This window comes from Sebastes fasciatus, chromosome 5 (assembly GCF_043250625.1).
Source record: "Sebastes fasciatus isolate fSebFas1 chromosome 5, fSebFas1.pri, whole genome shotgun sequence".
Taxonomy (NCBI): domain Eukaryota; kingdom Metazoa; phylum Chordata; class Actinopteri; order Perciformes; family Sebastidae; genus Sebastes; species Sebastes fasciatus.
Genome location: NC_133799.1, coordinates 9,779,844 through 9,804,769, shown reverse-complemented (window position 1 = coordinate 9,804,769; position 24,926 = coordinate 9,779,844). Strand labels below are relative to the sequence as shown.

Here is a 24,926-nt window from a genome sequence, read left to right as displayed (position 1 = left end):
CTGTCATTTTCTCATAGACTTCTATACAATCAGACTTCTTTTTGCAACCAGAGGAGTCGCCCCCTGCTGGCTATTAGAAAGAATGCAAGTTTAAGGCACTTCAGCATTGACTTCACTTCACGACCCCGGAGGTTGCCCACTTCTTGCACAGATAATATTCAAATGATTCCCACAAACAACTGGTTACAGGCCTGATGTGAGCTTTTTACTCATCCCAGTGCTCGGATGAGGTGGACACTGGATGCTCAATGGCTCTGTCAGGTCCAAGAACAGCATCCACTCAAGACAGGACATATCGGTACAAAATGGTAACAAAATGACCTATAGTATTCCCAGTAATTTATCCAGCAGACCATTGTTTAGTCACACATCCCCAAATCTTCTCAGGCTGATTGAGTCCCGTAGGAGCTAAACCACTCATCCAGCTATAGGCCCAGACATTCATGACTGTGTTCTTATTTTGTCCCGAGCTGCCGCTAGCCAAGAATGACTCTAAGAGAGGAGCTTGACAGAGTGAATTCAACTTATTTTCAATCTGCTGTCAGGAAGCGGCCCGTCGCGCTGAGATGAAGAGTGACAGAGAGATGCGAATTCAATGGACTGCATTACTGTCTGGCTCAAGCGATTATGATGACAGGAATGGAACTTAGGGTATTTTTCCTTTTGAAGACATCTCAGAGTGGGGATCTGACCATGCAGAGAGTGGAGGAATTAAGAGTGGCAAAGTACAAATCGTAAATATTGATTTCCATCAGAATGGAGAGAAAGTCACTCTCAGGGGGATCAGTGAGTTTCTGCTTTGAGGACTGGGAGGATAAGCCACTAAAAGAGACTGATGACATCTCAAATGAACAGTGGTATTCATCACAGAAGTTCCCAGTCTTCTGTCTATCCGGCGTCTATCTGGTATTAGCGTTAGAGTCACTTATCCAGCCTACTGAGCTCTGAGATAAATGAAATTTGCATGTTGTAATACCAAACTAAATGTCTCTGACATTTTGAAAAGAGGTGAAAAGATAATTTTCTGTCTGGGAGTTTAGCGAATATATCCATACACATTAAGTCTAGAAAAAAATAACTTTTTTACTCTATACTACTGTCAAATCAAAAGCATGTCAGTATAACTTGAAAAAGCCATTCTCCCATTGGGAAAATACCATGTGGAACACATACTGGATCTCTGTCATGGTGCAGTTATAACAAAAATGAGCCTGCCATGAGGAAGACGGCTGCACACCCTCTTTCAGGTCAAGGTGCTCCGGTCCGATCCTGAAAACCACAGTCAAAAAGATAATGACTCAAACTGTCAATAACTCAGATATAATAGCATCAGAGTGTGGTGTAGTGAGGAAATGTGGTCCTGATCCTAACCCAGAAGCTGTTTTGAGGTGTTTATATGTCTATCTGTCTGTCTATGGACAGTTTTTGTCACCGCGACAGCGTCACAACCGTGCACGATGCAGTTATGAAACTTTACAGGTGTGTAGTTCAGATCAAAATAAAGGCTGAGTTTGAAGATGGGTGTGGTCCGAGCAAGGTCGCCGGAAGTAGGGGGGTAGATGTTGTCTCTATAACTAGTTTGATTGTTAATTCACAAGGAAACTCTGGTGTTGTGTCCTGTTCTGACTACACACAAATTCTGTCATACAGTATAACACAGGATAACACAGAACAGGACAAAACACCAGCTGGCACACAGGTAGCGCCCAATGAACTTTAATCTCTTGTATTTTTTTGTCAGTCTCACATGCATTTTGACAGGGTCTGTGTTTATTTAAAAAAACAGCAATTTGTCTCAGCGGACTGATGACAGGAAAAAAACATAGACAACAAGTAGAACAATGCAAAATAGGAAATTACTGTTATTACAACAACTGCAGCTGACTTCCTACTACTTCCTAGAATTTCTGGTTAGAAGCATGATGGTCTGTTACTGTGCTATATGGTTGAAATGAAGTCCTGTGGCTGCTTTGCACTCTAGGGCTTGAATTGTATATCTGTTTTCTGTTTATATCTGCTGTCTGGCATTTCAGATAAAAGATACAGATCACCTAAATCATGTTTTTTGTCTTGTGTTACATGATATGTCTTACTATAAATGTCACATGTATCAGCCCCAACAATCAATGATAATGTAATGCAACCATAGACTGTATATAAGAAGTGTACGTAGTCACACGTTGTGGACTGCCGTTTTGAAGCCTCGAGTTTGGCATTTTGGCCGTCGCCAACTTGTTTTTTTGCAACCAAAAGTGACACAAGAGGGTGGAGCTAAGTACAACTGAACACTGAATAAGACATTTTTAGGCAACCAAAAAGGTTATAATTAACTTTCATGAACTGAAAACACACTGTGAAAGGATTAAAGTTGTAACATGAAAACACAGATATCACCCAGACCGGACAACACTGTGGTAGCGACCTGTCAATCACAAGGTAGCCACGCCCTAAACCATACCCTGCTTTATGGTCTATTTGACTGCAAATGGGACCATAATTTACTAAATGAACATCATGCTGTATTGAAGAAGACTTGAAACTAGCGATAGAGACCATAAACTCATGTTTACAATGTTTACTGAGGTAATAAATCAAGTGAGAAGTAGGCTCATTTTCTCATAGACTTCTATACAATCAGACTTATTTTTGCAACCAGAGGAGTCGCCTCCTGCTGGCTGTTAGAAAGAATGCAAGTTTAAAGCACTTCCACATTGGCTTCACTTCTCAGACCCAGAGGTTGCCCACTGAATGTAATATGTCCGGTGGATAGATGTCCACTATTATGGTTGATAACTCTTAATACAGTCCTTGGTAGGGTTGAGACCCTTACTTGTCCACTTGAGAAGAATCCCTTTCAAGTGACATTTTGAGAAAAGTCAAGTTACTTCCATGGTCACCGGCCATAGCACAGCATTAGCATTCAGCATGTGCACACACTGGCTCTAACTGCAGGCCCTCCACACACGACAGCTACGTGAGTACAAAAGATGAATACAAACCATCTTTATGCAACATAAAAGGGAAGGTGATTCTCATCCTCTCTCTACAGTTTACAATGAGAATGCTGCAGATTGGACACAGTAACTCTGACTTTCTCACTGTAGGCTACTTCAAGTTTGGGGCGGCTGTGGCTCAGAGGCAGTTTGAACCCCGGCTCCTCTGGTCACAAGTGTCCTTGAGCTTATTTAACCCCAAACTGAATGAATGAAATTAATATTTAGATTAGATCCTGATGGGCATGTTGGCACCTTGTATGGCAGCCTCAGCCATCAGTGTATGAATGTGTGTGTGGATGGGTGAATGCTGGCCTGTAGTGTAAAGCGCTTTGAGTGGTCAGAAGACTAGAAAAGTACTGTATAAATGAAAGTCCTTTTACCATTTACATTTGGGGTTGATGGCCCCATATGCATATATACCTTGACTTCTGAAACATCAAAATGTGCGTAAATGCAGGGAAATCTGAGCAAGTTCACAGTAGATCGGTATACTACAACTATTTTTGAGGAGATAATCAATAAGCAGCCACTGGCTTAAGACAGAACTTTAGGAAATTCAAGTGAAATAAGTTAACATGGTCACCACTACCCTGTGAACTGCAATAATTTCATCTTTATCCATGTGTGAATGGTAGCGTCATCAATTTAAAGTATAATCAACACACACCAAAGTCCTAGTTTGATGCTGGTAGTGGCAAAATAACTACAGAAAAAGAGGAACATAGCACCATAGAGAAAGATGTGATGCTCATACTAATATTCCAGCCATGTTGCCATTGACCACCACCTTGAGGCTGCTATGAGCATTACATCTTTCTCTTTGAGTTTGTATTTTTTTCTCCTTTTTCTTTAGTTATTTTACTATCACCAGCAATTAGGACACTGGTCTGTATTGATTTCTTTCCGCTGATAACTCGAGCATTCACACATCAAATTAATTTCACCACTTTTGTTTTTTAACCCCTTTTCTAATGCTCGACTTACATGGAGTGGCTAGTTATGTATTCCAAGAGTTAAAAAAATTATAATTCTCGTAAACCTATGACTTTATTCTCGAAATCTCAGATTTAGTTATTTGTTTCCCTCAATGTGGCCCTAATACTCCGTCCTACCGTCGTACCGTAGACCTATAACAATGATAAATACAATTTTTTTTTAATAAATCCACAGGGAGCCACTGGAGAGGGGCCAAAGAGCTGCAGGTTGCTGACCCCTGACCCCGGGTTACCCATGGAACATAACAGTTTGCAGTCCTTAGAGAACTGCAATCCTAACATCATAACATACACTTATATTTATGAGTAGAAGGGAATTTCAATAACATAAAAAAGCAATACGATGGTAAAGGTTCCAAGAAAAACACACTTGCGATATTTTCAAATTATTAGAGAATATACAGAACCGTTTTCTTTGCAATGGAGGAACCTTTGATTTCACACATCTTTTCCGCCGGACTGTGTTGGTACAACACTCAACGCCGTGGCGTCACTTCCTCCCCACGTGAAACGCTCAGTAGGCTACACATGTGAGGAGGATCTGTATCCACATTGATTCACATCAGGCTTCTTCACGTCTACAGGCCACTAGATCACATATTGTCCTCTTATGATTATCGAAAGCAGGAGTATGGATTCAGCAGAGGAAGAGGAGTCGCTGCTCGGACAGGAGTCAGAGGACGAGAACAGTGAACTATCAGACGATGCGGTGAGTGAACTGTTGACATGCTAACAGAGGCTAACGGTAGCCAGCCAGAGCTAACTACTGTTAAACTACTGTTAAACTGCTGTTAAACTACTGAGACCAAAAGGCTGATTGATGCAAAACTGTAGATGAGACAGACTGAACACTTGTTTACAGTAATGTTATGTGAGATAATATATATGTGTATATGTATATATATATGTGTATATATGTATGTATGTGTATGTACGTATACACATATATATATATATATATATATATATGTATATGTATATACATACACACACATATATATATATATGTATATATATATACACACATATATATATATATATATACATATATATATATATACATATATATATATATATATATACATGTGTGTGTGTGTATATATATGTATGTGTGTATATATATATATACATATATGTGTATATATATGTATGTGTGTATATATATATACATATATATGTATATATATATGTGTATATATATATACATATATACACATATATATATATATGTGTATATGTATATATATGTATATGTGTGTGTGTATATATAAATATGTACATATATATATAAATATATATAAATATATATATATATATATATATATATATATATATGTGTATATGTACATATATATACATATACATATATACATGTACATTGCACATATTCTTTATAACGTTACCTCATACTGTGAACTTTCGCACATTCCCTGGTCAGTTTTGCATATTTCTGTGCAAAACTGTAGAACTCTTTCATTTTTAAAACAAATACTTTTTACATATTCTTCTATAAAATTGTGTCATTTATTGTAAATTATTCTATATATATGTTTCTTGACTTTTGCAGCAAGTGCTTTTTCAAATTCCTTTTACCTACTTTTGCTATAAACCTGATTCTGATGTAATACTTTGGTTTAGCATGCTGTGTATGTGTTATTATACATTGGCAGTTATTGTGTTTGGTTGCACAACAAGATATGTAAGAGAATATATAACTAACCAGATTGTGTTTTCTTTAGCTTCAAGAAGCCTTTGCCAAGGGGTTGTTGAAACCAGGGATGAACGTTCTGGTGAATAAACCCAAACAGTTTGTCAACAATGTGGTGAGTGAATTTATAATCCTGAACTGTTAGAATTCTTGTCAAAATGTTGTATATTTCTATGAGTGGTTAGTTATTGGCATGTAGGAAATATGTTTAATATTATTGTTAAACAGATTTTAGTGATGCCCTTGTAAAAAATATGAAAAGTGTTAATAGCAAACAAATCTTGCAACTACTACAATCATTTGAGTTACTTAACATTTTACTTCTTGTTACTTTTGCATTTTGCTAAAACACTATCTTGTGTGTTGTGATGCAGGAGGGTTTGAAACAGTGCCTCGCTGGCTTCCGTAAAGACCTTCCCTGGGTGGAGAGGTTGGATATGACCAACCTGCCTGCTGAAGACGTTATCGCCAAAGCTGAAGGGAAAGCCCCAAGTGTGAAACCTGGAGATGTCAAGGCAGAGGATGATTTCCACAGAGAGATGTTCTTGTGAGTGACCACAACTTGATGCAACATGTGATGAAAAAAAGTCATTTCACATCACTGTTGAAGATTTTAGTGACTCTTTTAGACATTTTAGTTCATTTCTTTATTCTACATCTAATGTTTTCTTCCACTAATCAAAATAATTACTGCTACATATTTTTTTTAGTTTTACAAGTGCACCAGCACGTGTATGCGTTTGAGGATATAAGGAGTTTTCTACATGTTTAAAAACATCTAGTCCTGCCGCAGAGGGCATTATTTAACCCCGTCATGATACATCTCTGTGTTTGTTCACCTATAGCTACCGCCAAGCTCAAGCTACAGTTCTGGATGCATTGCCTCTCCTGAGCAAGCACGGCATCGCCACCAAGAGGCCCGACGATTACTTCGCAGAGATGGCCAAATCCGATCAGCAGATGCAGAAGGTGAGCTGGTTCTTGAATGTTACACTCAATTAACACGTGTGCAGTTTTGACAAATGTAGTAAAAGCAAAACAACAGGTTCAAAGCTCACAATTTCATAACTCTTCTATTGTATATAATTTTGTTTAAGAAAAAACAAAAACTCACAGAAAGCATAGCTGCAAGACTTACAGCTGTTAACTCAGTTTTTCCAAATCTTGACCAAAAGAATTAAACCTAATTCAATTGGTTATCTTAAATTAAGTGTGGTGTACTGGATAGATTGATGTGTAGCCTCACATGTACCGTAACACCACTACTAGTTATTTTCTAATTGTTGTAATATTATTTTCAGATTTGAATCCAAATATTGGCACAAACAAAGATGTTTTCTGTTCCTCTGTCCAGATCAGGAAAAAGCTGATCTCAAAGACGCTGATGCTGGAGAAGTCTGAGAAGGCCAAGAAAATACGCGATCAAAGGAAGTTTGGCAAAAAGGTTGGTCCCCATTTTTTTCAAAGGTTCTTACTCTTATAAGTCTCAACCGTCTTGCTCTTGGGGGTCCAGTCTTGTCTACAGTTACCCATGTACAGTATGCGTACTAGAGATCTGCCTTTACACTGGTTATCATTGGTGTGTAATGATAATGAAAAGTATGCAAAAACAGATGCTAGACCAGCATATTCTTTTTAGCAGCAACAGGTTTTACAACCTGTTTGCATCTCTGTATATAGCCTATATATATTTATACTTCTCATTATGCATGTACATTGAGTACATTCATGTTTACATGGAGCTTATTTATTTGCAATTACAGTCTACCACTAATTGATGTTCCTTTATTTCATATTTATTTATGATATATTTTATCCCTATATTCTAACTTGCACTATTGTATGTCTTAGATTCTCATTTAGTTTTTTCTTTTATACATATTTAATTCACATTTTTGGAGGGAGCTTATGACACAAGATTTTCATTGACAACAACAACTGCCTCTGTAATTGTTGTGCTTTTGATAGTAAATATCTTGAAACTTCTTATGAGGTTTCAACGTTTGATTCGAGACTACTTCGCCTGAGACTGATAAGAGACCAAATATCCTCTTTTGGTGTGAAGAATTAACATGAATTTTGAATGAATGCCAGGTCCAAGTAGAAGTGATTCAGAAGAGGCAGAAAGAGAAGAAGGCTATGATGACCGCTGTAAAGAAGTACCAGAAAGGTGAGTTTTTTAAAACTGTGGTTTTATGCGTCCATAAATTTCACTGCGCACTCAAAGGTGAAAAACTTATAACTTTAAGTAATGTATTGCTGTAAAATTTTGATGGTTATTAACATAGATTAACTGCACCTACTGTTCCACAAAGTATTAATGTGTGAGAATGTTTTCAAATTGAGATTTAAGAGTTCTGTTCATCCTCCCTCCTAGGAATGACCGACAAATTGGACTTCTTGGATGGAGACCAGAAGAAGGGTAAAGACTCTTCTCAGGGCCCCAACAAAGCAGCGGCCAACAAAACGGCGGCCAAGAAAGGGTACGGTGTTATATTTCAGCTGTGCACACTGCAATCTTAAATATCAAGCGTAATATATATTTTTAACTCTTGATGTTTGTGGCATTTTCACAAAAAAGCTAAAAAATGTTGTTGACTTGACAGGCCCAATTCCAAGAGGAAATACAAGGATAACAGGTTTGGCTTCGGAGGCAAGAAGAGCGGAAAGAAGTGGAACACCAAAGAGAGCCACAACGACGTTTCCAGTTTCCGCGCCAGAGTGGCTAACGCAAAGGGCAGCAAGGGAGGGAAGAAAGCAGGCAACCAGAATGTGAGTCACACACATAAAACACTGCTGACTGATTTAATAAATGCAGAAAAATTACGGAAGGAAATTATAAAGTGTCCAGATTTACTGTAGAGAAGCTAAATATTTTTTTTTTGCCCTCTTTGTTTTTCAGAAACGCCCGGGCAAGTCTGTGCGCAAGAAGATCAAGTCTCGCTCTTAAAAAACTGACCGAGGCTGGTCAATAGGCTGGACTTGGACCTTGTTTCTAGGCAGGATTTCCCTCACCTGCTCCCCAGTCTCTCCCCCATATACATCAGGAGACATTTAGGAGAACGTGGGCTTTTCTTCTACACTTTCTGTACAACTTGCCTTCCATAAAATGTGTCTGGATAGATATGGAGGACCCTTCAAGCCACAGAGAGAGAAAGACGTCCTGACATGTTGCTAAGGAAGCCATTTGAAGTACATGACTGGTGAAGAAACAATCTCCCTTTGCTGAAATGGTAAACCAGAGAGTGGACTACATAGAGCTACCCACACCACTTATCTGTTCTCCAAAAAGAGAAATAATTTGAATGTTAAGAAAATGTCTTTTCCTCTAGTTGTTATAGACCAATATATATTTATCTATGGAATAATAAACTCTCCACGTGCCCATTTGAATAGGTGGTTTTAAAAACCACTTCCTTTGATTACACCTCAAGTCTACTTCAGCCTCCTTGCTGTCTAATTTACACTGTGTACTCTTCTTTATTATTTTTCTATCTCAGCTCCTTGACTCATTGATTCTCTCCCATGTGACATGACATTTTATAATATTGAGCAGCTGTTAGTTTTGCCCTTTCCTATTCATTAATGATTAGTATGTGATGGGTAAGTGTGCTTTGCATAGACCTGTGCAAGTGTACGTAATATTTTCTTAGCTCGCTAAGATGGAAATGCAAAAAAGGCCAGTGATGACGCCTGTATGTTTGTATGATAAACAAATAAAATCTGAACATAGGTTTGAAACACTGTTTTGGAGATTTACATTCTTTCTGTTTAATTTGACGAACGCAGGGCAGATTCTTTGTGTTTGGTGATGTCCGCGCTGCATCTGTTGAAATTTATTCTCTTGTCATGGCGGTTCGATGGGATCTGGGGAAAAAAAAATAATGGACTGAATTAGCATTTTAGTTAGATTTGGCAATAAAGATTTAAATGACCATGACAAAAGACCAGAAAACAAAGCATAAGTTCATGCTTCTGTGGTGTCTCTGGGCTCTGCTCACAATGCCACCCGGATTTCCTGCAGTTTGGTTATTAATTCCAATGAAATGTCAAAGCAGTGTTTTCCTCACCAGTGGGGTTGACACCCATCCTATCTCCTGACTCGTGGTCTGTGGCAATGCATATTTCTTGGTGGGTTCCTGGCGAGCATGGTGGAAGGCCTCGATGAAGCCCGCTGGAAAAGGGAAAAGGCAGGATCAGTACCGCAGATGTTCTCAAACATTCATTGCCTATAACTGCTTCATCCTGTTTTGGATCACAGGGGTCTGGAGGAATATGATAGTGTTAGTTAACTGTTATTAATACAGTAGAAGAGCAGAGCAAAACATTTTCATTTAGTTTTAAGTGAATCTGTAAACTTACAGTTCTCTGCAATCACTTCTGTTGGTTTCCTAGACATGGGTTTGTCTGGTAAGACATGTACTGAAATGTAGTGGACACACATTGTGAGAAAAAGATGCGATATACAATGCAATATATACAGTTTAATGTAACAACGGATATATTAATAGACAACAATAATGGCATAAAGTGCCAAAAATACCACTCTGTCAAAAATACTGTTACAAGTAAATGTCCTCAAGCAAATTTTACTTAAAGTATTAAAGTACATGTTTGGCAGAATGGTCCTTTTCACAGAGTTATATACATCATATTGTGACTTTATGTAAGATGTGCTATTCTGTATTTTTTATTAATTTTTTTATTTATTTTCTTTTTCTTAAAAGCCTAATCAGGGACAAGGTCTGCAAATTAGCTATGGCTAGAAGTCCTATATACCTTGCATCGCTTGCACTTTAATTAAGTGTAACAATGCCTATGTATTGTCCCTGTCAAATAAAATAAAAATAAAAATAAATAAATATTATTGTAATATTATTATGGATGCTTTGACACGTGCGCAGCTGTTACTGGAGGTGGAGCATGCATATACTTTATATAAAGTTACTGTTTGTTAGTTTAAACTAACACAATATCATATAAACTGATCATAATATGTTTTGCTTAAAGTCTTCTCTGAGCACCATAAACAAAATGTAATAATAGTTGTCTGGTGTATAAAAGAGAGACAGAGTGCTGAAGTTTTTGTGAGACATTAAAATCCCTATCATACTATCAACAACAACAGTAATCTCAGGTAGAGCTCTTTCTATCTGCAGCTGCAGAGAGAAGACAAAGGAGGTGAAGGAGGACAGACTAGTCTGCTTACATTTCCGGTGTGGATTGATGCTGAACTCTGTGTGGAGGATCTGGTGTCTTTGCTCTTTCCGGATCGTCTCAATGTGAATCGCGTTTTGATGAACCACATCCAGTTTCTCCACGACTTTCTCCTTTCCTGCCATGTTTAGCCAAACAGAGAGGCTTTCGATGGCGTGAGGGAGTTAGTACACCTGGATTCGTCACCTAGCAACTGTAAACACTGTCTCTCGCTGCAGTGACGTGACTCCAGCACAAGGTGGAGCAGCGCGCTCAGGTTTGGTGGTTGATGGAGCTGATGGAGAACAGTAAGTCATACATGCATGAGATAGTATACAGATATCTCAGCAGTGGTATAGAGTAACTAAGTACATTTACTCAAGTGCTGCACAAAGTGCTCTCACACTCGTTTTTTAGGCATTTTAGTTGATGAAAAATTAAATTGGAAAAAACATACATTCTATTTGTAATAAAACTGTGAAGTCACTAGGAACCATCAGCAAACTAAGAAGTTTCATAAATGTTTCTTGTTTATTAACCTTATATTATTCCATGATTTATCCCTATTTGATTTATGGCAATATTTTTTGGGCAAATACATACCCCTCCAATCTTCATAAACTTTACTTGTTGCAAAACGATTTGTAAGATTGACAACTTTGTCAAACTCTAAGGAGGCGTCTGCTCCACTGTTCAGGAAACTGAACATTCTTTCAGTTTATGACACATATTCATCAGATATGTGTGTTTATATATAAATATATGTTCTTGCCTTCTTCTTTACCATCATCGTTTAGCAACGTCTTTAAATAGGAGTGCCAGAAATATTAAATTACATTTATTAATTGTTGCTAGCAGACAAAAACTCAAATAAAATATCAAAGAATCTGTTACAAAATTAAAGTTTTGGCAAGATTATATCTTTTTCTGACCAGGAAAAATAAAACCTCCATGCCAAGGTTATGTGTCTTTTCATTTTTTATTTGAATGTGTTGTCTGAACGAGGATTCAGTGCAGCATTTTGCCCACAGAAATATCTATTTTTCTAAAACTCTGCTTTATTGGAAAGTTTCTAGTTTACAGACGGACATCAGCAATACGTACAGTGTTCGATATAGAACTTCTGCAACATTCTTTACTGTGTGACTAGATATTGGGCATTTCTAGTTTCTAGTCTCAGAGCTTTGCAGTTTTCTCACCGACTTCCAGAAGCTATTTGTTCATCCCAATGAACACTGTTTTTCCTTGAAACTACTGCTGTTTTGTGTCATGTTGAAAATGACAAACCCATCAAAAAGTATAGTGGAAGAGCACTGAATGAATGAATACATCCAGACGGAGAGAAAATGTAGCCAGCCTGTGTACAGTGTCATTTTTACCTGCATATGTTCTCTCAGGGTGACAAATGACGGTTGAGGCATTTTTCTCAGTTCATTCTTGCAGGCTGCTGCTGTAAGTCTGACATCTGCACAAACACACACACACACTTTCACTGCATGTCCACAAGCCTGTACGAGTGCATCTGCTGACCTAACAGCTAAAGCATTTCACACCAACGAGAAACAAACTTTTAAGTATCACCGAGTTGAACAAGTGACCTTGTGACCGTGCAATGTGTGAAAAAAAAAAATGGAGTGACATTTCTTCACATTGTCTCGGAGTACACTTGACTTCCCCGGCCTCTCTGCGGTGTCACGGATCACACACACAAATAACAGTACTTTCACATCTTGTAAACAGTACTTCTGGTTGGGTGGTTGCTGTTGGGTGCACTGATACACTTCCGAGGCTACGGTTACAATCTGGCGCTGCCTGCTGATGACGTCTCACCACTTGTCTCCTCACATTTCATTTCCCTTTCATTCGCTTTCCCCTCCTCTTCCTCTTCCTCTTCCTCCAGCCTTTTCTCCCTCACTCTGTCCCATCTGCTCTTCACGGAAGTAATCACTTTGTTTTCCCCGTTCCTATCTTTGTGTGGTTGTGTGTGAACTTCTCTCAGTAACAGACAGCTTAATAAAGGTTGAGGTGTTCGGCTCTTGGTTCCCATCTCATAACCCAATTCAAGCTTTATTGGCTCGGCGGGAAAGATATAATTGAAACAGGTAATAACTCAAACACTGGAGGGGGAGATTTCAGTGATTTCAGTGTGGGTGGGTGACAAGTCCCCTGTGGTGTTTGTGTATGTGCGCGAGGAAGAGTGAGCAATATGTATGGGAGGGCTCGCGGTGTCAAGCTTTGTTCCCCGGCTCCTGTCACAGTGTCGGGCCGAGTTATCGTCAAGGCAGCTTTTGAGTTCCCCAGGCTGGGAATAGTCAAAGGCCAGTTTGTGAGTTTGTTCAAAATCCAGTGCAGCCACACGCCAGGGAAGGTATACGACACATGGTGGTTTGTGAGTGGATCGAATATGACACGGTTTCAACTAACTATTCCCCATTCACCCCCTTCTAACATGTATACTTAACGAGGAGCCATTTGTACATCAAGTAATGTGTGTTAACAAGCCGGGATGTAGACTCCATCATCCCCTGAGTGTTTTGTAGGCAGGAAGCATTTTGTTTGGTTTTAATGTGGCTGAGGAGAATCACGAATGACTGACTAGTGTGAGGTGACGTGTGGTGAAAGCATTATCCTGTCAAGATATGAGGATGTGATTAAATGGCTTCTTGTTGTGCCACTTTACCAGCTCGCTTCATCAACAGACATTTTGAAATGCATGGTTTTCAGAACTGTTTGACGGCCTCTGAGTGTTGATATTCATCTACAATTTTTTGGATGCCATGTTTTTTTCTACAATCATTATCTTATTTTCTCTATCTCTCTTTACTTTTCCCCAAATCTTTTTTATTGAGTATTTTTGCAGTCACGTCAAAGTCTTCATTTCAAATGTTGTAAAACTTTCATCGAGCCGAGAAAAGTGATTTTAAAATCTGTGACGTCATCGTAATGTAAAGTCTGTGGGCCGAGCAGGAACTCGGGGGCGGGGCCAGCGGGAGAAACACTACTGCGCATATTCAGTGGACCGCATACCCTGGAAGTAAACCCTGAAGCTAGAAAACGTTTTTGGCGTATGCACCAAGCGGGAATGAATAGGCGCCATCTTGGGGTCCAGTATCCACATCTAATGGTGCCTTCAAATGAAACTCGTGAGCTCATGTTTACAACATAAGAAGTCATGTACACAATATAGGTGGCGTTCAAGTGGTTAAGTCATGAGAACACCGCTGCTAAGCAACGGCAATATTAACGTTACTGTCGCGTCTAGAAGCCACAGAGGCGGGTAACATAATGCAGAAAATGCAAAGGTCATGACAGAGGAGAAAGATGAGGCCGTTAGGAATATCAACATTTTCCTCGGACCTATTATAAAATTACGAAGAAAAACAATATATGGCTAAAATTACAATATATTAACTTATTATGCACCGAAAACATTTCTTCCATAACTTTTGCCATTTCTGTCAACGTGAAAAAACACGTCACAAATCGTGAACTCGGAAATTTCAGAAACTTTCCACTTCCGAGGTCGTGAATAAGACATGAGGGGGCGTTCTTATGGGCGAAACTCTTAAACACGGTAAACACAACCCCATTTGAAGGCACCATTACAATACATCCATGATCTAACCATCTACAAGAGAAAAATGGAGGTCTTTTGGAGGAATTTGTTTCAATTAGGCAAGTTTTAATTGTTTTTTTTTTATGTCAGCTAGCATTGGTCATGCTTCATGTTGTCTGGAGAAGAAGACAAGCATTTGCACGTTATGGGAATATCCGAGAGGACGCCGACAGCAGAAACAGCTGATCAGTCATGTAAGTTAAATGTTCGCTACGTCAAAATTTATCAGACAAAGATCTTTCCATAATCCTGTTAGCACATCAACTCTTTTTAAACAAATGCACTTCAAGCAAGCGTAAAACTTTTTTTTGCTATTGAGAAAAGTTGTATGGATTTTTGCTGCTCCCCATACAGCTTTTCTAATGCGAATAAAAATATGTCAATGGAAACACGGCTGTTAGGATGTCTGGACAACTTTACACCATCAAGATAAAAATCCATCAAAAGAGCAAAGGAAACGGTAATGAGGTTTGAGAAAGACTCTTTGATCACACTAATCAAAGTTATAATCCACATATTTCACATTCACACACCAAAACAAGGAGAGAAAGATCTCTTTAGAAATATACAAACAATGACACATAATGTATGAGTGCCTTTACTCCTGTGTTCCCTCCACACAGATCACTTGCTCTCTATCAAGCTAACCCCATGATGCACCAGTACCAGCCTCTGACCTTTCCTAACATGTCTCTGTTTTAATTACTGAGTGCTCTCCATTGCCTGCTAATTAAAACACCATGTCATGTATTATTCAGCCATTTTCTCCACCATTGCTCCAACATGAAACAAACGAGAGGTGAACGTTTTTTTTCCCGTCACAGTCCATCTAATCCACTCTAACACGTGTATGATGGCTAATGAAAGCCGCTGATATTTTTCTAAGAGGGGGAAATGTTTGCGGAGGTTTTTAACCTTAAAGAAATCCCTCAGTAGTTTTTTTTTTTTCATTCTGGTAGCTGCTGACCTTTGCTTGGAGTGTCTGTGACGGAGATTCAAAGGAAGCTGTAGCATTTTCAATCAAGCACCACTTAATAAAAATGTAAATTGAATTTCTGTTGCACAAACGCAGTCGGGAATGGAATTTTAAAGAGCTGCTTTCATTGGAAATGCACCAGTATGACCAGTGATAAGCACATGATGGGGGAGTATAACCTTCAACATTAAGATGAGTACGACATGGTATACATATCCAAGGGCAAACTATGTCTTCTCCATGCATAGCCCTGTGGTAAATGTTTTAATTATTTTTTTTATTTGAGTGTGCATAGCATATTAACACATTTGAGGGTTTATTTTGGTATCTAAAATGTAACTGAATTAATAATGTGTAATTAATTATGTCAATGGACTATAAAAAAACATTGATTGATATTGCATGCGTTCAGCCTCTGAATGGCTTACCTACTGCTCTTCAATGCTTTTTGATTTTCCTTTAACGCCTACTGACGCTCTGGAACATCACATGTTTACTTTAAGTTTATTTAACAGTGCCTCAATTTCACTACTGCTGAAGTTCTTCTTCTTACAGACTTTTTTTGGTGGCAACTCTCCAGTTTTTGGGCATGTGCCATAGTATTTGCACAGGGCACAACAACTACCCTTAAATAGTGTTTAGGGGGCGTGGCCTGTGTAAATGCCTGTTCTTATATAGTGTTTAGGGGACATTGCCTATGTAAATACCTGTTCTTATATAGTGTTTAGGGGACATTGCCTATGTAAATACCTGTTCTTATATAGAGTTTAGGGGACATTGCCTATGTAAATACCTGTTCTCATATAGTGTTTAGGGGCGTCGCTTCTGTAAATACCTGTTCTTATATAGCGTTTAGGGGGCGTGGCCTGTGTAAATACCTGTTCTCGTATCGTGTTTAGGGGCCACACATCTCCAGTTTATAATCAATTGGTATCCATCATTTTGCACACCTGGGTGAGAGCAGATGTTTTTGGATGGTTAAGAACGTTTGGTGCATTGGAGTTGACTCCTCGTATTTTATCTCTTAACGGAAAATTATCAGAAAATATAAGAGAAATTCAAGAGAACGTTGATGCATAAGGCCCTGTGTCTCATAAAATGAAGTTTATACACTTGTAATTTCCAACTGCAAATACGTTTTGCGAGAAATTTAATGCTACCCAAATGACATTCTTTTTAATCTATCTAAGTTGTTCATAAATGTTCATACATCTGCAAGATGTTCTATGACAATGAATTTATTTAATTTTCCTACAATATCAGCTTGTAGTAAAGAATGATTAATGGTCACTGATTATGTTTAAGCACTAATAGCATTTGGTTAAGGTAAGAAAAGATTGTTAACTTGGTTAAAAATGAAAATACCAGTGATTTGAAGTAGTGATTCGAAGTAAGAGATAGGACATCTTTGCTTTATTAATATTTAACTCAAGCCACAAGCTTTGCTAAACCTTAACTGAAGTGCCTAAACTAATCAAGTTGTAAATCCCGGTCTATGGTATCAGAGATCTGTGCTTTTTATGCCCATCAACCACCTCCCTACAACTTGCGTATGGTAGATAGGAAACGTATTTGGCTAAATAACTTAATATACAAACGTTATTTCGAGAAAACATGATTAACCCTGTTGAGGTCAATGGTCATGGTTGAAAAATATACCATGATCTCTTTTTGCATGCCCAACAAGACGTCCTCCCTGGACAGTATTGTCTCCTCCACCCAAAAAAAAATAATACACGTCCAAATTATACCATTATATCATATGAACATTTATTTAATGAAAAAAAACCTAAATGTTGGTTTGCACACACTATAAAGTCTCCATTTCAAGCTTAAGTTTCTCAGCTGACAAAGATTTAAAGAATTTGTTTGGGAGCACACGGAGCTGTACTGTGATCTCCAGTGAAGACCGTGAGAAAGTGGTTTTGTGGTTTGGCTCTGGACCCCCGTGTCTGCTCTGTCTGTGGCTGCCAGTCAACCAGAACACTAATCTAACAGCAGATACAATCCCACCCTCCTCGGCCCTTTGTCTCCTCACGTACTGCGATAATAATTTATCTCAGCTTTTTATCCGATTTTTTTTGTTGACCCCAGTGGAGGGACTGTGGGTGTTTACTTATCTGATAATGGATTTTTATCCTCCTCTCTTTTAAACAACTAATGTTTGGAGAAGCAGGGCACCTTTACATAGAGACACACACACACACAAACACACACCTCTGCTGTGTGACTGGTTCATCTATTCACCTTATGCCGGAAACAACAGGTGATAGCAGCACCACATGTACTGGTACATGTACGAACACACATACACACTTGTGCTTCCCAGTTTGTTTTGATAGTCTCGTAGGTGTCTGGGGCTCCCTGGAGACATCGTGGCCGTGGGAAAGCTGTCTTCCCATCAGATGGCAGCTCTGTGTCACCATCGCCCTTGTCTCTAATCTCCTGTTTTGTCTCACCGAAGGAGACTTTCTCAGGTAGGACAGAGGCACAGCAGAGATTACTGCAGTATAGATTAGGATATAGACCTCACTGCAGATGGCTATACCACAATGTCAGTTCTTCAAACATAGAAATATGTTCATGCAATGAAAATGATGGGTGAATAGGCTGTTGTGTGTTGTTGACTGCGCGCTCAGTGGTGGAGCTGAACACTTGCTTGTTTCATGGCTGTGAGGATTTGCATTCACTTTTTCACCTCAGTTTTCTAAATGTTTACTGCAAAAACAGGGAGTGCTGATGTAGTTCCCAATTGACCTTTCGATAAGTCCCACCACTCAAACGCAGACTGGCCAATCTTAAAATGAAACAGTATATTGATTTACCCTATACTGTGTAAGAACATTATTGTTCTGTTTTATGTTTGTCCTTCATGTGAGTTGACAAAACGTGGGATGTCTGACACTTGCATTGAGATCGGTGAGCTATTCCTTTGATTTTAATGTTGTCTTCATTCACAACACTCCACTGACAAATTATATTTTGAATGCAGCCCTTAAATGCATATTGTAGTCCCATCTGTCTACTTCTCTCTGACATTTCAGAACTATTATTCCAGAAATTTGCTATTATTTCCTTTAGAATATCTCTCACTTATATCGTTGAAAACGCCATATTGATTGGGTGCGAAAGCAAAAAAAAAAAAAAAGTTTTTTAGCATCAAATGCAAAGTGAAAGCAGTGAAAGTGGAAATAATTATCTTCTTTTCTTGCACTATTTCAGCTGGAGCCCAGCAAATTTGTGCCTGATGGAGTGCGATGGGACATTTTCTGCAAAGAAAAAATATTTTCTGCAAGTAAATTCATTATATTTTGAAGACAAATTATCACGCAAATAATAATTTATTTTGAGCAATGCAAAAATCTATAAATGTATTGAGTTATTTTACTAATTTGCTCTCTCTCAAACCCTTGGACACAGTGTCTCCCTTACTCTCTCAAGAGAGACACATTTCTACAGTGTGCCACAATGTCAAAGTGCCAATTAGACAACTGGATTGTCTCCAATTCGATCTCTTGTAGGATTATTTATTACAAGCGCACTGGAAGAAATGACAAGTCGACACACCACAGCCACACACAAGAAAAAAGTGAGCAAGGCTCACATACCCCCGCTCACCGCTTGACCCCTACTAAAGTAGGGCCAATGGTTTTGCCCTTTTGGAAAAATGTAAAGAATTTTGGGCAGCCTTGACTTCTAACCCCCAAAAGGCACAACTAGACCCCACTGTCATCCATCATACCAAATTTGAAGTTCCTAAGTTAAACAGTTTTCAAGTTCTGCCCCGGAAACGAAATTGAAGTCGAAAAAATCACAGTTTTTGGCCAAACTTTAAACATTTTTAGGCACCCTGAACTTCTAACCCCCTAAAGGGATAGTATTAGAGTCCAAGTTCTGTTCTGGAAACAAAAGTGTGACACGTGAACATACGGTTGGACAGACGGACACACAAAAGGAAGGACGGACACGCGGAGAGCTATATACCCCAGACTACGTCGTCACGGGGGTGTAATAAGTAATTTATACAGTTTTGGTTACGTACTTAGTGTTATGAAATTTTGCTTGTAAGTTAGTTTGAAGCTATAGCTATGTAGTTAGCTACTGAAACTGAATTTTAACGGTGACCCCTAAAATGCTTAGAATATTGTGTGCTCAGGATTGAGGCACAAATGTACCGCTGTACCCATGCAGCACTGTTACTTGAAAACTCAGGTGTGCCCAGCAATACTTTTAAAGGTCTTGTAATCAAATGTTCCCTCATATTTGCCACCTGACCACAGTAGCTTGTCTTCATTAGCAGCGTTGGCCTGGAGTGACTGCGTCAGGTTGATTTTCTGCCTTGCCTGCTGCTAGCATGAGCAAGTGATTAACTCATCGTTAGCTGGGTAAGTGGTGGCCGGACAGGACACCCCTGGGTTTGTTTGTGTGAGAGAGAGGCAGTGTGCGTGGACATACAAGATAATACATGAACGTTTTTGAACGTGAGAGATGGTTTGCGCTCCCGGACTCACACCCCATCAATTTCGCTCTCCGCCCCGATGCCTCACTTATCACCCGCCTCAGTAATGTGTGTGTGTTTGGCCTTCTGGTGAAGACAACACCACCCAGAGTTCATAATGCATGCAGGGTTGCACATACATAAACACGCAGAGTACACTCATGCATTAGCAAACGCATAACAATTCATCTGTTTTTTATTACAGCTCCAGATGTGGCCTCTCCTGTGTGTGGGCAGGTGTGTGTTGTTACTGGATTGGTGCTCTGTGGAAACATGCTCTCAAACACAAACACTCACTCAGACACTTAGCCAGCTATACACAGTCTCTCTGTCACTGTCTCCTTCCTGATCCTCCCCCAGAATCAGCAGGAGTTATCTGGTGAATACACAGTATAAGAATTGGTCGTGGCATTGACATATATGTTGAAAGAAGGATGATAGCACACTTTTGTATCACAGACATTGCACTTGGTCTTTGAAAAACAATCACACACCCTTAAATATACACTCAATCTGCAATCAGTTCCATCATCGACAAGGTACACCTGAGTTCTTCACAAACACTATTCACAACAGCAACATTATACCTTATAAGGTAACCCTTTATTTTACAGATTACAGCATTTCCAATTAATTTTCCAGGAATTCTTTTAGAAAGAACTGTGATCTGGTAGTAATTATGAGGGGGAAAACATGTTGAGATCAGTTGAGGAAATACCAAGCACCGCCCACCAGCCTGGGGGAAACTTTCTAGGATAAATGCGATTGAGACCATAAACTCATGTTTACAATGTTTACTGAGGTAATAAATCAAGTGAGACATAGGGCCATTTTCTCACAGACTTCTATACAATAAGACTTCTTTTTGCAGCCAGAGGAGTCGCCCCCTGCTGGCTATTAGAAAAAATGCAAGTTTAAGGCACTTCAGCATTGGCTTCACTTTCCAGACCTGGAGGTTTCCAATACAAGCTACAATAGTCATATTGTTGTTGGCTTATATATAAATATATGTCAGTTTTCAGTACTATTTTACCAAATTGTCTACATTGCCAAGCAGCTGTAGCACTGCAATCATTTCTATTACCTGCACCTGTTTTTCTCTCATCAGTTTTCTGCCTCACTGCCTGTTTCTGTCTGATTACCTGCTTTCCTGCTTCAGCCCCTTTGGATTTGTGTTCCTTACTGCTGTTGCTTTTAAGTATGTATGCTCTTTCACTATATTTACTATGTCACTGTCTGTCTGCATTTTGGTCCAGTTACCAGCTTCAAAACATGCTGTCTGTCTAATCCTGTTTCTCACACTTCCGCAGCAGGTATCTTAAAGAAGAATTAACATGTGTCCCTCAAAGCAAAATGCATTTCACTTTGTTGTCAGCTGTGCCTTTTTTTATTACTTCAACACAATGTTGTTTTTCAGGTTATAAGGGAGAAGGCAGGAGATGAGAAAAGTCATTAAAGCCTTATACTATTATTATAGTCTCACTTCAGGCTTATCACAACATGAAGCAATCCTTTTTTTATGATTTCACATTATTTCTTGATGCACTGATTTTTATTGCCACTGTGAAATAACAGAATAGATCACATTGAGACGTTAATGGCGGCCCTCCCCTCCTCTCTTCAAAACATCTTGTGAGACAATCATTTGGAGAACATCAGTAAATGTAGCCTGAGAAAGTGAGATGAGCCATGAATCCCTGTCCATGCATTTGCTCTTATAATCATCTCCATGATGACTTTAGTTTTCAGCCCAATAATTAAGTGTCTCACCATTCAAAGAGACTTTTGGTATTCGCAGCATTAAAGACACAATGAGTAGGATTTCCTAAAAAACAATGTATAGATAATAGATATAGAAATAGATATAGTATTTTTTTTTTTATTCTTATTTTATTCTAACATTTTTATCTATTCTTTTGTTATTATACTGTTTGACTTGCACCAACAAAACCAAAGCAAATTCCTAGTGTATACCTCTTACACCTGGCAATAAACACGATTCTGATTCTGATTCTGATTCTGATAGACTGGAACAAACATAATCCCTCTCAATCATCACTTACATCCCACTAGGAGTGTGTGGTGGTGTCTTTATTAAGCATGCATCCAAGAAGAAGCTATAAAAATAGCTAGGACATTTCTAAAGATTTATAGGTGCCACCGCATTTAGTTGTTGCAAGCTGGTGTAACCAAATCTCGGTTCCAAATCCGTAACTAACTGGGCATTTGTTGAGAAACAAGCTTTTGAATTCTTTAGTAAAATTGGTGTCAAAATATTCTTGTTTATTTTCTTGCTCAAATAACTTAAAAAAACAAAACAGGAATCTATAAGAACTGAAATCAATAATCAAATTCTGACTCCGAAATTGGTAAAATCTAAAGGATGTTAAATGTTATTCTCAATAAATCTCAAACTTGCTTCCTCTACCCTTCAGATTAGCAGCGCAGTGTGACTCTGTGATGTTTGCTGCCTCACTGGTTTGCATCATTAACCCTCTGTAGCTGTGGGGCTAACAACACAAACCCAAGTGTCCACGGCTCAGATCTCATGAATAGGAAGATTGTTGGGAGAGAGCGATGAGGTTATCACTCATGTCAAATTCCTCGCCAAAGTGGCCACTTTGTTTGGGGAAAAGATCTGGCTTCGTCACGGCTTGGCAGGCATTCACTCCCCTCGAGTGAAAGGAGCTCAAGACAAGGGAACAACACCTCAAAAGATAACGTCGCTGCAGTATGGAAATGCTTGTAATTGCAAAATAACATTTTATTTCATTACTGTTTTAAATTGTACATGATTCACTGTGTGTTCAGAATGTGTCATGGCTCATTGGCCCATTAGGCACATTCATATCAACTCATAATCCACCACATGATTTCTCCTGTCATCAATCAGAAAACAACCTATTTGTACAAGTCCTGGAAAGTTGGCTGATTGGAGATATGAGAGTTGAGACACTGAAAGTGAAGAGGGCCACTTAATCACTCCCAACTCGGCCTCAGTGAAAGACTCCAAACCAGCCATGACAAGCAGGGATGATAAATACGTCAAGCCATCAATTAGGAAACCTAAAACAGGCAGTATGCATAACTTGGCAGGGAGTTTAAGGTTCAAGGTGTAGTTGGTCGTCACTGAGTGAGTATGAGCACAGATATAATAAGGTGTGATGACGGCTAAGGTCACAGAGAAGATTATGTTTCTACGTGCTACTTTTTTTCAAGAAAAGTGACTCACCGAGGAGTTAATGCAACATTACCCGGCAACAGCATTAGGTTAAAGGAAGTTTCAAATGTATCTGAAATATCAGATGTCAGACATGCTGCAAAATAAAAGCTCTGATCTACATTCGTCACTAGTTATTCCTCATCATGTTCTGGAAGAAAATCCCTTCACTGCAACTTCACTGGAAATCTCGAGACAAGCTCTGCTTTATAAATGGTTGGGTGTGTTACATGTGATTTTTTAAGGTTGAGAAATTGCTGCTCCAGCCTTCTCCTTCTTTCTCCTGTTGACAGTCCAGCTAAATGTCAAATCTGTCAGCGGCTACCACTTTACCCCGAGCGACAAAAGAGGGGTCGGGTTGCTGCTGTGGTTCAGTATTTGCTAGGAACCAGGAGAGGCTTGACACATGAGAGGATAGACTCTGAAGTTATATTTCACTCAAGTACAACATTTGTATTTAATCTTAACACACATTTAACCCGCTATGACTTTGTCGAGTGTAAAGCTCTTACTAATGTGCTTCTTTACTGTCAGCATTTTTCTTTTCAGTTGTTTTTAACTCAACTTGTAGTAAATTCTCATGTGAAAGCTTGCATTCAAATAAGTCTCAAATGAAGGCCTACCAATAAGGGGAACATTGGAAGGCTTTTAATGTGGAAAAATTTGGAGGAAGTTTTTAGTTTTATTCAACTTAACTTAAAGGTGCCCTGTGGAGATTTCTTGCAAACAAAGTGAGTTAATACATAATGTATCCTTGATGTCTAACAAACTCACTGGATGCTTTTCTTTCCTCATAAAACACTTGTAAAGCCAATTTTTTGAATAATATGAAACCTGTATTGCTTGCAGAGTTCTTCTTCCATGCCTTCTCTGGTGCGTTGCTATGTTTCCTGGCATGTTACCACCACCAACTAAACATCGTCAGGAATGTATATCGCATTGCCCACATGCTCATACGCACATGTGTGTACAAACAAGATAATGTCCTGCTCTTATAAACATTGCTCTATAGCGCTACTAGTGGTCAAAATCTGCACGTGGTGCCTTTAACAGCAATCGATCAAGAAAAATGGCAAAGTGGAACGACTGGAATCAATCAGTGAATCAAAACAATATTTATATTGTTGTGTTGTTAAAATACACATTATACTGGATATATCAAGACAATAGGTAAACATGGAGGTAAAAAGGGAAGAGAAAAAAATTGAGAATAAAAGCCTGTGTCTAATGTCAGCCTGTTCCAAAGGAAAGCCTGGCTCTCTCTTACCTTGGACAGCAGCTGGATTCTCGCGAGGATCACGAGATCACATGAGAATCGATTTTGTCAGGCTTCAAGTAATGCATTTGTGTCTGGCAAGCCAGAATACGGACCAATCAGCGTCCTGCGAGGAGTTACTGGTAGCTAGGGGCGTGGCCTAGGTATGTGTGAGGTGACAGGGAGAAGAGACAAACAACAATGGCGGCTCTTGAAGAGGTTAACGAAGATGTTGCAGTAGCATAAGTTCTATCAGAACTGGAAAGTATTTTTTCATTGGAAGAAAGCAAAGAATGGCACCAAAGGCTTTTCTCAATGGAAAAATGTTTCCGCTCTTCTCCCGACTGGCTTTGGCAAGAGTTTGATTGACAGATGGTTCATCCAATCACCTGTCAAGTGTTTTTTCAAAGTGCCTGCCCTTTTACAAATGATTTCCAATGACGGCTTCTCAGATAGTTCTGAGTAA

The 24,926-nt window shown here is 39.0% G+C and overlaps 2 protein-coding genes across 2 annotated transcripts; one reads left to right on the top strand and one right to left on the bottom strand.

The window, feature by feature from the left end:
* Positions 1–4,468: 4,468 nt before the first annotated feature.
* ebna1bp2 (EBNA1 binding protein 2) lies at positions 4,469–9,440 on the top strand. The gene is made up of 9 exons (XM_074634974.1): positions 4,469–4,700; positions 5,731–5,814; positions 6,074–6,246; positions 6,545–6,668; positions 7,054–7,143; positions 7,794–7,869; positions 8,077–8,182; positions 8,306–8,471; positions 8,602–9,440. The coding sequence occupies exons 1-9, from the start codon at positions 4,602–4,604 to the stop codon at positions 8,647–8,649; spliced, it is 966 nt and encodes a 321-aa protein (XP_074491075.1). The 5' UTR covers positions 4,469–4,601; the 3' UTR covers positions 8,650–9,440.
* Position 9,441: 1 nt separating this feature from the next.
* cfap144 (cilia and flagella associated protein 144) lies at positions 9,442–11,119 on the bottom strand. Its single transcript, XM_074634975.1, has 4 exons — positions 10,909–11,119; positions 10,062–10,121; positions 9,770–9,873; positions 9,442–9,566 (listed from the first exon to the last, which is right to left on the bottom strand). Exons 1-4 carry the CDS (start codon positions 11,039–11,041, stop codon positions 9,471–9,473), a joined length of 393 nt encoding a protein of 130 aa, XP_074491076.1. The 5' UTR covers positions 11,042–11,119; the 3' UTR covers positions 9,442–9,470.
* Positions 11,120–24,926: the final 13,807 nt, after the last annotated feature.

What these genes read in the sequence shown, in the direction of transcription:
- ebna1bp2 (XM_074634974.1), top strand. Translation starts at nt 4,602, where the DNA reads ATGATTATCGAAAGCAGGAGTATGGATTCAGCAGAGGAAGAGGAGTCG. An exon ending in AACAGTTTGTCAACAATGTG is followed by an intron (nt 5,815 to 6,073) that starts GTGAGTGAATTT and finishes GTTGTGATGCAG; the next exon opens with GAGGGTTTGAAACAGTGCCT. An exon ending in AAAGGAAGTTTGGCAAAAAG is followed by an intron (nt 7,144 to 7,793) that starts GTTGGTCCCCAT and finishes AATGAATGCCAG; the next exon opens with GTCCAAGTAGAAGTGATTCA.
- cfap144 (XM_074634975.1), bottom strand. Translation starts at nt 11,041, where the DNA reads ATGGCAGGAAAGGAGAAAGTCGTGGAGAAACTGGATGTGGTTCATCAA. An exon ending in CATCAATCCACACCGGAAAT is followed by an intron (nt 10,122 to 10,908) that starts GTAAGCAGACTA and finishes ACTACATTTCAG; the next exon opens with TACATGTCTTACCAGACAAA. An exon ending in GATGGGTGTCAACCCCACTG is followed by an intron (nt 9,567 to 9,769) that starts GTGAGGAAAACA and finishes TTTTTTCCCCAG; the next exon opens with ATCCCATCGAACCGCCATGA.